This window comes from Henningerozyma blattae, chromosome 2 (genome assembly GCF_000315915.1).
Source record: "Henningerozyma blattae CBS 6284 chromosome 2, complete genome".
Taxonomy (NCBI): Eukaryota; Fungi; Ascomycota; class Saccharomycetes; order Saccharomycetales; family Saccharomycetaceae; genus Henningerozyma; species Henningerozyma blattae.
In genome coordinates, this window is record NC_020186.1 from 1,945,764 (window position 1) to 1,956,813 (window position 11,050).

The 11,050-nt window shown below is 38.8% G+C and overlaps 5 protein-coding genes and 2 non-coding genes across 7 annotated transcripts; 1 reads left to right on the top strand and 6 right to left on the bottom strand.

Moving 5' to 3' along the window:
- Positions 1-1,115: 1,115 nt before the first annotated feature.
- MCM2 (MCM DNA helicase complex subunit MCM2) lies at positions 1,116-3,695 on the bottom strand (the record flags this gene model as incomplete). Its single annotated transcript, XM_004179101.1, has 1 exon — positions 1,116-3,695. One exon carries the CDS (start codon positions 3,693-3,695, stop codon positions 1,116-1,118), a length of 2,580 nt encoding a protein of 859 aa, XP_004179149.1.
- Positions 3,696-3,851: 156 nt separating this feature from the next.
- TBLA0B08150 (uncharacterized protein) lies at positions 3,852-5,246 on the bottom strand (the record flags this gene model as incomplete). The annotated part of the gene is made up of 1 exon (XM_004179102.1): positions 3,852-5,246. One exon carries the CDS (start codon positions 5,244-5,246, stop codon positions 3,852-3,854), a length of 1,395 nt encoding a protein of 464 aa, XP_004179150.1.
- Positions 5,247-5,429: 183 nt separating this feature from the next.
- Positions 5,430-6,026, bottom strand: HAP3 (Hap3p; the record flags this gene model as incomplete). The annotated part of the gene is made up of 1 exon (XM_004179103.1): positions 5,430-6,026. The coding sequence occupies one exon, from the start codon at positions 6,024-6,026 to the stop codon at positions 5,430-5,432; it is 597 nt and encodes a 198-aa protein (XP_004179151.1).
- An 887-nt stretch (positions 6,027-6,913) lies between these two features.
- Positions 6,914-6,985, top strand: TBLA0Btrna10D. Its single transcript has one exon. It is a non-coding gene; the product is annotated as a tRNA-Asp (tRNA).
- A 390-nt stretch (positions 6,986-7,375) lies between these two features.
- TBLA0Btrna12P lies at positions 7,376-7,466 on the bottom strand. The gene is given in 2 exon segments: positions 7,376-7,412; positions 7,430-7,466. It is a non-coding gene; the product is annotated as a tRNA-Pro (tRNA).
- Positions 7,467-8,917: 1,451 nt separating this feature from the next.
- TBLA0B08190 (uncharacterized protein) lies at positions 8,918-10,057 on the bottom strand (the record flags this gene model as incomplete). Its single annotated transcript, XM_004179104.1, has 1 exon — positions 8,918-10,057. One exon carries the CDS (start codon positions 10,055-10,057, stop codon positions 8,918-8,920), a length of 1,140 nt encoding a protein of 379 aa, XP_004179152.1.
- Positions 10,005-11,050, bottom strand: TBLA0B08195 (uncharacterized protein; the record flags this gene model as incomplete). The annotated part of the gene is made up of 1 exon (XM_004179105.2): positions 10,005-11,050. A coding segment is annotated over one exon (1,046 nt), but the record flags the coding sequence as incomplete, so codon positions are not given.

An 11,050-nucleotide genomic window follows, 5' to 3' on the forward strand; every position in this document is an offset into this window, starting at 1 on the left:
AGCCATGTATACTACTGGGAGTCAAGAGAGTTAGACATTGTTATACAGTGTTTAAGATGTAAAGACGATTACTTTATTTAGACATATATAGTAAATACTATAACTAAAATGAATATATTTCTTAAATAGTGTTTTTCGATATAAAAAGAAAAACACATTTTAAACAATAAGTCACGTGATAAAAGTCTTTTACCACTTAATAGAAAATGATATAATCATATTCCAGCATATACATATACAATAGGACAATTCATATAAAATTTCTCGTTTCTCTTCCCCATTAAAACGAGAAAAAAAGCACAAATTTTAAGCTGTAATGGCTTCAATTTAGTGGGACAGGACAATTTATCATTTCTGGCCTGGGAACGAAACTTCCTCTCGGCCGGACAAGTTTGCTAGTTACTCCGAGTAACAGGTTTGTATCACGTGTTCGTTTTGTTTCGAGATCACGAGGTCGGCCGCAGCTTGATGAGGTAGCCGTCTACCTGTGCCTTTTCTTCAGGATTCTCCGGTTTTCCGGAAAATCGGCACGGGCCCAGAATTGTGTGCCCCGGTTAAGTGTTCGATTCTTGCAGGTGTCATCAGGGAGTTTGGGAAGCCAGGCTCTTTTCTGTTGGCAGCAATGCAGCATGGCATGAAGCCGCGCCAGAACCGCTCTAGGGGAGTTTCATCCAGCAAGGGCACTGGCGGCCTGTGAAGGAGGCGACCGGGATTACGCGCAATGTGGGAACTGAGGATTTACGGGTGGCGCCTCGTGATGGGGACTATTTCCGGTGTGTCTGAACCGTTTATTTTTTATCGGAGTTTGGTTGTGGTCACGTGCGGACGGGGCGCTATCATATGAGAAGGAATTGGAAAGATCTGAGATTAGATTGGGACAAGGTTATATTTTTATATCCATTTATTTTTCTTTTGAGACTAGGGTTATTAAAAGGTATTAATTCTAAGTAATTGAAGGAAAAGCATTTTCTGTTTGTTTGTTTGTTTGTTTGTATTTTTACCCCATTTTATCTACTGTTACATGATTTAATTTATATAATATACATATGCGTTTGAATTTGCATTTGCGTTTGCGTTTGCTTCACAATTGGTGATGTTTTCGCTTTGATTTGCATCTAACGATTACCTATTGTATAAATTGCCAAAGATTTCTGTAATTGACGACGAACACTCACTTTTTGAGCCCCAACAAATGAATCAATCACCACTTTAATAGCTCTATCCAAATCCCAACTCGATACGAATTCCGATAACCGCATCTTTGCAAAGGATTCGGCAATTCTCAGTATAGATTCCAAATGACGTACAGTGATGGGGAAAGACCCTGTTGTTATACTTTCTCTTCTCAAATCGGCATATACTTTACTTACTTTATCCATATCCATTTGATGTAACTTTGGATATATTTTCGTTCTTGCATAATTGATATATTTCATCAATTTTTCTTGTGGTATGGGTGAGATTTCTTGTTCCTTTTTCAATAATAATTCTTTCTTTCTTTGTCTTGCAGATATGGCTGGGGATTCGTCGTCGTCATTGTCGTTTTTGTTGTCTTTATTAGCGGTAGCATCTTCACCGTTGGAGTCTGGATGTGATCTTACATGTGAACCGACCACGAACTTGGCCAATCTTTTATCACTTTCTTCATCTACAAGATCACGCACCACACAAAGAATATCGAATCTGGATAAGATAGGTTCTGTTAGGGTGACGTTTTGTGATAATGGTAATGTAGAGTTATAACGACCACCGTTTGGATTTGCAGCAGCAATGATAGAACAACGGGCTTGTAAAGTGGTGACAATACCGGCTTTAGAAATGGATATACTTTGTTGTTCCATAGCTTCATGAATAGAAGTACGATCTTGATCATTCATCTTATCGAATTCATCAATCAGACAAACCCCCTTGTCAGCTAGGACCAACGCACCACCTTCTAAAGTCCATTCCCTGGTGATTGGATCTTTACGTACAGAGGCAGTCAAACCAACAGCAGAAGCACCCTGACCTGTAGCGAAAACCGCTCTGTGTGCAGTCTTTTCGACATATTTCAAGATTTGAGATTTAGCAGTACCTGGATCACCTAATAATAATACATTGATATCACCACGAATAGAATGTTTACCATTTACATTTTTGGGGACACCACCGAATAAAGAACATGCCACTGCTGTTTTGATATCTCTATGGCCATAAATAGAAGGTGCTATGGAGGAAATGATCTTGTCTATAATACCACGATCTCTTGATAATTTACGGAACTCTCTTTCCTCTTCTTCTGTCCAATGGAAAATATCCAGACCTTCCTCTAGATCAGATGTGTTTGATAATGAACCTTCTCTTTTCTTTATAGAATTGGCCTCTATGATGGTAGCAAAAACGGGGAACCCATTCTTGGCATTTAAATTCCCATCATAATTATTCTTATACACCCCTGTGATTTCTACTTCTTCACCAGGTTTGGCCACATCCACCAGATCTGCCAAGAGAATAACTTCTCGATGACGAGGTAGACGACCTGCGGGGACGGAACCGGGGGATTCCTGCAATGTGATACGTTGATAATTTCTATAAACGGTTTTCTCACCATTGACATTGAAGGGACCTTTGGATTTACAGTTGGTGCAAAATGAAATTTTAATCTCTTGGTTTGAATCTTGGAAAAAGGGACCTAAGATAGTCCCACATTTCAAACAATTGAATTTAATATATTTCAATTGTGGGAAAACACCTGTTCTTCTAGTGACAACACCTGTAACTCTTACAAGAGATAGTAAATTGATTTCACGTAATTCTCGTAAGGTGTGGATTGTGGGGAAATCGGAGATCCTCACATGGATTTGCGAATGAATGTTTGAATAATCGGGGTAATGTAGTTCGGTAGCCTCCATGGCGACCAAATCGAAAATCTTGAAAATCTCTTGAGGACATTTCGCAAGGAAAAGAGCTAGAATTGGTTTTGAATTTGCTAGATGGGTGAAATTGATCTCTAATGATTCTGAATTCAATTCACCAAGAGTACGAATACGTGCCCCGTAAACGGATCTTCCGGATTCGTCTGTATATTCCAATAAGAATAACTTCAATTCTCTGGCGATGGTTCTTGAGACGTTTGGTTGAGTGATCCATTCCGAGTATGAATTTGCCTTGATGTTGCTTAGGGATTCGAGATTCAATTCTTCTGTCAATGGATCGACTTCCATATCGCTCCAAAGATCGTCGTCGCTATGATTCTCGTACCGAGATTTACGATGTCTTCTTTGTCTGGGGAGACCCATTTCATCAAGAGCTTCATCTTGTTGGTCGTCGTCATCGTCGTCGTCCAAATACGTTCCTCCTTTCAAAAGTGCATCTCTTTGGTTCAACTGGGCGTCTATTCTTCTTCTGTCTGCAAGTGACAACTCTTGTTGGTGTGTGTCATCTATATCTTTATCATCGTAATGGTCCTTATCGGGATCTGTGGCGTAATCCTTGTACATATCTTCGTCCATCAAATCTACTTCGTCGATGGCTTCTTCGATATCTGAGATATCTTGAGGCAAATCTACGTCGTTATCAAGATCGCTTTCCAAATTAGTCATGCCATGAGGGGACCCCAAGATGGAGGAAGAATGACGATGTAGTTGTGGCGAGGACGGTGGCAAGGGAGAATGGGCACCGTCATCTGATGAATTTGATCTTCTACGTCTAGACATTGCGTGGGGTGGGGATGCGACGGCGTGTTGTTTTATATCTATGTAATATAAAAAGCAAAATAAAATTTCGAATTGGCACGATTTTTTTTTAAAGCATGATGCGAGATGCGAAACGCGAAAGTGAAAGTGAAGTGCGCATATATATACATATAGGAATTATTTTTTAATTATATACTTTTGCCTTGAAAAAGGGTTGGCACTCAAAGATTTGTAGTGGAGCACTCCTGGCAAAATATAGGGAGTGACGAACGAGTTGATTGTGATGGTATCCACATTCAACGCAGTAGACATCTTCTCTACGAAATCGTAGTTGTTACTGAACAGTGTGACGCGTGTATGTGACTCGTTGGAGGCGGGTGTATCAGGGAACAAACGTGTCACTTCTGCAGGGGTCAAGAATTTCGTCAACGTAACAATAGGCGAGACAATGGGTCGTGTAAAGATATCCATCTCGGGCAAGATGTTATCGATGATCATGGGGAGGAAAAAATTGCCCTCTTTGAAAACAGTGTCGGGGAGAGTGTTGAGAATGTTGAAATGGCCATTTTCCATGATCAACTGCTTAGTAAATAACAAATCGGCAACGTTGGCCAAGGGGCCGAAATGGTTGGATTCATCGAACGGGTTGCCTATCTGCAAGAACTCGGGCGAATTGAACACTTGGATCAAATCTTGTTTTACCTGTTGATAACAATTCTCATTGATAATCAAATGCAACGATTGCATGTGAGGTAATTTCGCAGAAATCTCCTCGAGCAAAACAGAAGTATCCTGTACGTCTTGGATGATCACGTAATGTTTCTCGCTTGGTGGTGGTGGCAACGAATCTGGGAGCTGTGAATCCAAGGGCAAAACGTTGATGAGACCAGGTAACAAGTTTGTCAATTGAGATAATTTACCAAATGATAAAGCAGTAAGAGTAGCCAAAGGTGAAGGAACAATGATGGAGGCATTCCCTTGAACAAGCGAATGAGCCAAGAAATGGGCAAGAGATGCCAAGGGAGAAAGATAGGGCGCATTCCAGACACAAACTCCGTTTGGGATTTCCAGGGTACTGACCGAGAATGCCGAATGAGGGGGAACGGCGGGGTCTATTTGAGCCGCTGCAGAATTACACAATGCCGTGTGTTTGAAAATGGAAGAAGCCAATCGAGTCTCGTCCAGAGCAAGTCGGAATGGTTTGCCTGTTTCGAGAGTGACCAATCGGGACAAATCGGGGACGTTGGCGTCGATCATCTCCGATAAGCGGAGCAGGAGTTGTTGCCTAAACGGGCGAGGGTGGGCGCGTAATGTGCGGTGGGCGGTATGGGCCGCGGCACGTGCCTCGTGCAGCAGGCCGTCGTCGGCTAGAGAGATTTTCGCGACGGCTCTAGAATCCGCGGGGCTAAGAACTTCGCGAAATATGCGCTGGGACGGTTCGCGCCATTTGCCGCCGACGAAAGGCCGAGTGCGGAAAAGGTCCGGGTTGGCAAACGCCGTGGATGCGTGGCGGACACGTGAGGCGGTGGCGAGCGGGTCACGTGGGGCTGGGTAACGATTGAGACGGAGCATGGAGAAGGGGACACAACAGCAAATGGATGAGGTCAGGGTAACGAAGGAAGCAAGGTGATTTGTGGGTGCGACTGTGGGTGCGACTGTGAACGTGACTGTGAACGTGACTGTGAATGTATGAAGTTAATATATCTATCTATATAGGATAGGAAAGTAGGAAAACACGTGGAAAACGCTCGGCGGCTACGAGCCTGGCTCGGTGTTCGTGTCGTTCTCTTGCCAGTCAGGCTGGTCCTGGCCCTGCAACTGGCCTGTCCCGTTCGTGCTGGCAGATCGAGGCCGGCGAGGTCTTGTTCTGTGACGAGCCAACACCATCCGTAGCAATGCTGCATAATGCTCAAAGCCAAGTTCATGCAATGCTACCAGCACGTCTTCTCCACTCAGCGTCTTTCGACGAGCTGCATCGCATCGGTCTGCAGCTTCACTGGTGACAAAGGAGATAAACTCCGAAAGACATTCTTGCACTAGCAGCTTGGCATCCTTGGAGACCTTTGTGGCAGGCGGTAGTGTTTGTTTCATTATTCGAGCAACGTTGTTGATGGGGAGTAATCTGTCTTGGTCTCGTAAAGTGGTGATATGGGCAAAAGGTTCTGCCACAGATGTCGATGTCGAAGACGGCGACGACGACGACAGTGACGACAGCGACGACGAATTGGCTGCATTGAGTGTGGCATTAGGGGGTGCAGGGGCGTTGGACGGGGATGTCTGGGCGTGCTGCTGTGGTGTGTGGGTGTGGGTGTGCGGATGTGGGTGTGCGTGGTGTGCGGGTGGAAAGGTCATAGTGGGCGGAAAGGACATTGTAATTCATTGGCGGGTTTTGTGTGGGTGGTGCGGAGAGCGAAGTTGAGGTGGTGGTATAAATACGACGACGAGCCGACGAGCCCTAGGCAAAGGGGTGGGCGCAAAAAATAGAAAGGAAGAAGGAGGAGGGAACCCGCAGGCACGTGCCTGGCATACTGTAGTAGTTGCAGAGTGTGGATATTGATATTGCTAGTGGTATTGTTTGGATAGCACTGGCAAAAAAAAAAATGATATACAGCTGTGAAATAGGAGTCGCAGATATAGATGGCAACCGCGATAGGCAATCTCGCCGATACTGCAATCGTGTTTGTAGTGCGTTTCGGGAAATACATCGTATCTCAGATGTGCTTGCATCGGGAATCCGTGTCTGTATCTGGTCATCTTCTCGCCATCCGTATCAGGCAATCCGATAAGATATTTCATATAGTCTTCTTGACATTACTAAGAAAGGTGCCTATGAGGCAATATGTAATCAAAGTAGACGTTTTGTCATTCAATTATTGGTTCGAGAGGTGAGGCGTGATTGAGAGTAAGTGCAAGGGATGGGCTGGGTTATGGTTTGTGGCCACTAAGCTTGGGTGGTTAGCCGCGGATACTCCGTTGTGTAAGGGTGTGCCACAACAAAACCGTCTGCACCTTATCAGTCATGCATACTAGTATGTATACTACTGGGATTCAAGAGAGTCAGAGATTGTTATACAGTGTTTAAGATGTAAAGACGATTACTTTATTTAGACATATATGGTAAATACTATAACTAAAATGAATATAGAGTACCACTTGTACTTAAATAATAACTTGTTTTTTTGAACTATTTATCCTGAATATTAGTTTATTAAGTTGTCAAGAAATTGCAAGAAAATCAATCCCCGATAGTTTAATGGTTAGAATGGGCGCTTGTCGCGTGCCAGATCGGGGTTCAATTCCCCGTCGAGGAGATTTACTTTTTGTTCCCACTGTCACGTAGTGTGAGCTGCGTTAGTCACGTGTATAAGTCGGGATCACGTGATAACGGAATGAACATGTAGATTAACAAGTAAATGAATCATGAACATAAAATTTTATTTAAGAATCTAAAGCAAAAAGGAATAAACTAGAGGGTTAAAGTAGAACAAAAAGAACGAAATACAAAAGATGGAAGTGTATAGTGAACAAATCGGAACGTAATAATAATATTTAACTTACATAGGCTCAGGTATATAGTTGTATAGTTTAATAAATAGTTGGTATTAAACTAGCAGCCAAGACGATACACTACTGGGAGTAGCAAAGCTTAAAATTGTTATAAATTATGATCACGCGATTCACTTTTTTCGGCAAAAATAAATGGGGCGAGCTGGGAATTGAACCCAGGGCCTCTCGCAAATTTAAAGAATGAAAATCCCCAAAGCGAGAATCATACCACTAGACCACACGCCCTACCAATTTGTTTTTCTAATTCTTAAAAACACATTTTAAACAATAACTCACCTGACCATACACGATCCTTACATCTTGCGAACTTCCCTCTTCAGTCTCCACAAGGTTGGTCAATGGTAGTAAGTTTTGTGGAGTTATGTTACCTTTCATGATTTTACTTAGGTTCTTGAAATCAATTTATACTTACGTGAATAGAGGTCTCGAGGTAATAATAAAGAGAGATGATATTAAAGCAGATGAATTCAGAATTAATTTATTCTATGATATGAACAAGGGTAGATAACATTAAATTGATCCAAATGAGAGGCCTTTATTATCAAGTAAGGAAGAATATAAAGCTAAAGTGAAATTTTTACAACAAAGTATTGGAAAGCTAAATTACTTAAGAACAAGAGGAAGATTAGATTTACAGTTTGCTGTTAGTAAAATAGCTAGATTTACTCTGTATACTCATGATAAAGTAATTAAGGCAGTTGAAAAAAATAATAAAATATAATTATGTTAAGAGAGATCTCAATTTAGTAATGAAATGAGAAAATAAAGCACCAGATGAAATTACAGTTGTTACAGATGCTTCATTAAGATCTGAATATGATGTTAAGTCCAGAATTGGTGGTGAAATATTGTTTGGAAACACTTTTATGTTTGGTTTTTAATCATCAATTGTATGTGACTCCTCTGCTGAATGTGAACTTGATGCTTTAAATAAAGGTGATAAATTAGCCTTACACTTAAAATTTAAGTTAGAAAAACTATTCAAGAAAAGTATTAAAATAAATATAATAACCGGCTCTAAGCCTGTAATAAAATAGCTTAAAAATCCATATATTGGAGATAGAACAAAATTTCTAGGAATTAGAATTAGTAAATTATAAGAAAGACTGAAGGACAATTCTACATTTTTAAGAAAAATCGATGGATTGGAGAATGTGGCCGATCCATTAACAATACCGGTTAGTCACTACAAATTCCAGATCCAGTCTACCTATTGTTTTTAAGTAATTTAGCTTTCCAATACATTTTTGTATACACTTAACCCTCTCTTTGTATTGTTTTTTATTCATTAACAGTGTGTTTTCATTTGGATTTAAATTATATTCGCTAAAGTGAGGCGTTAAATTTTTCTTTTGTTCAGTTGTTAAATTATTATTATGGTCTTTCAGTTTTAGTAGTGGAAAATCTTCATTAAATTTTTCAATATATGACTTCATGCTTAATGTTATTATTCCTTTGTTCATTTCATAGAATAAATCGATTCCTAAGATATCTGTTTCTATATATCATGTTCATTCATAATCCCAATAACTTTTAATTCAAAAGTATTTTTCAACATTGTTATCATATCATCCAAATGTTGTTCTGTATTTGCTGCTAATACACAATCATCAACATATGCAGCAATCAGTTTATTACCATCTGAAGATACAAACAATCCTGGAGCAAACTCCGTATCATAAAAATTCATGAGAATTCATAAATTCTCTTAGAGTTCCATTCCAATTTTTCGGACTTTGCTTCAAGCCATAAAGAGCTTTCTTTAGTGGCGTATACACCCTCTTATCTAATGGATGGTTAATATATAACTCCTCATCTAGAGTAGCGTATAAGAAAGCATGACTGATGTCTGCAGTTCGAATGTGTAATTGCTTATTATTAGCAACAGATAATAAAATTTTAAGACTATCAAGACTTAAAATAGCGGAATCAGTGTTACCATAGTAATCTTGATTCTGCAAATCACCACGAGCACAATACCTTGCCTTACATGTCCCATCTCGTTTAACAGTGGAGATTATATTTTGGTATAGCTGATTTGGGTAAGCGAATATCAGGATCATAAACCTACATCTTAACCAAGTTTTCAACTTCTTACTTGAATGATTTGATAAATGTCTCAGTTTTAAATTTTTATTATTCGTAATGGCTTCTTTATAGTATATTGATCTTATTTTATTCTGCCAGTTGGTCCGTGGTAAAATGCGACGTACTTTTTGTAAACGAGGTTTTTTAGAAGTAGGATGCATTATAGGAGGCATCACAGGGTCTAACTTTCTTTCTTGTAGATAAGTTGGTAATCTGTGATTCGATTTTCTGCTCGTATTATTATTTCTGTGACCAGCTAAAGATTGTAAATTTTTCTTTGAGAATGATAATCTGGATGAGCTAGTTTCTATAATATTATTATTTGATGTACTATCTGTTTCATTATCCTGTACATCAACTTCTTCTCCGGGTCTTTTATACATATTATCTCTTTCATCAACTGCTATTGAACTACTATCTGGTTCATTGTCTGATCTACTTTCACTGTCCTCATTGAAGTTATCAATATTATCTTCAATAATAGATGTGTTATCTGATTCTCTATTAGCATTAATTATTTCATTAGGATGTGTTTCAGTTATATTGTCATTCGCATCTTCTGATGTTATTGGAATGTTTGAATAGGGGGAAATATCATTTCTTATATCATGATTATTATCATCGTATAATTCTTCTTTGTTTTGGTTTTCATTTCTATCGACTGTTGTATTATGATTACTCTGTATTACGATATCTGTATTTTGTGATATTGGAACTGTTCTGTTCATCAGTTACTGAGTTAGAGTCTTCATTAGATGGTAATATGTTATTCATCGCATCATTTGAAGTATTGCAATTTTTATAATCATTGTCATCTATTAACATTGAATATTTGCCCTTATTATCATTATTACTGTTGCTATCATTATCATTGTTACTGTTGATATCATTATCAATATTCTCATTATTAGTGTCTGTATTCTTAATTTCATCTTCACCGTTAATTGGTGTATTCTCATTGTTCATAAGTTCAATTACATTAGGTTGTTCTAAAATTTCATCTAAATTAACATTATCAATAAGGTCAGGATCTATATTAGAAGGACTAAAATCACTTTCAATATCCATTATTTCTTCTTCACCAATTTCATTACGGTCATTTAACAACTGTTGTGATACTATCTTATCATCTACCATAATATTATTTATACCTTCAGTATCATTTTCATACTCTTCATCAGGAAATACTTCATTAATCTCATCTTCATCAAATTCAAAATTTCTAGTAGAACCTATTTTAGATGTAACATTAGCTTTAAATCGTGCAATAATGGTTTCTTCTGGATTACTCTTCTGTTGCGAATTTACTGAATAATCAGGGATTTTAAAGTTTGTAGTGGTAATTACTCTATTTTCCTTAGGTATATAAAAGAAATATCCAAAACTCTGTGGATCTTTTGACAAAACCACTGCTTGTAAGCTTGGTGCAGATGTTTTCTTAGATTTATGATTCCATATCGTAGCTGGAGCTCCAAAAGGTAAAAAATTACGTAATATTATCTTAACAGGTAATTCGGATATTACATTTAATGGTGCATCTTTAGTATTCTTATTATATGTACAGTTTCTCACCTCAGCAGATGCCTTAGCTGCGTAGTGCCAAAATTTAAGTGGTAATTTAGCTTGTAACAGCAATGTTCTAGTATCTGTTATAATTGTTCGAATTGTTCTTTCTACTCTAGCATTAGCCGAGTGATTTTGAGTTGAGGTAAATCTTAATT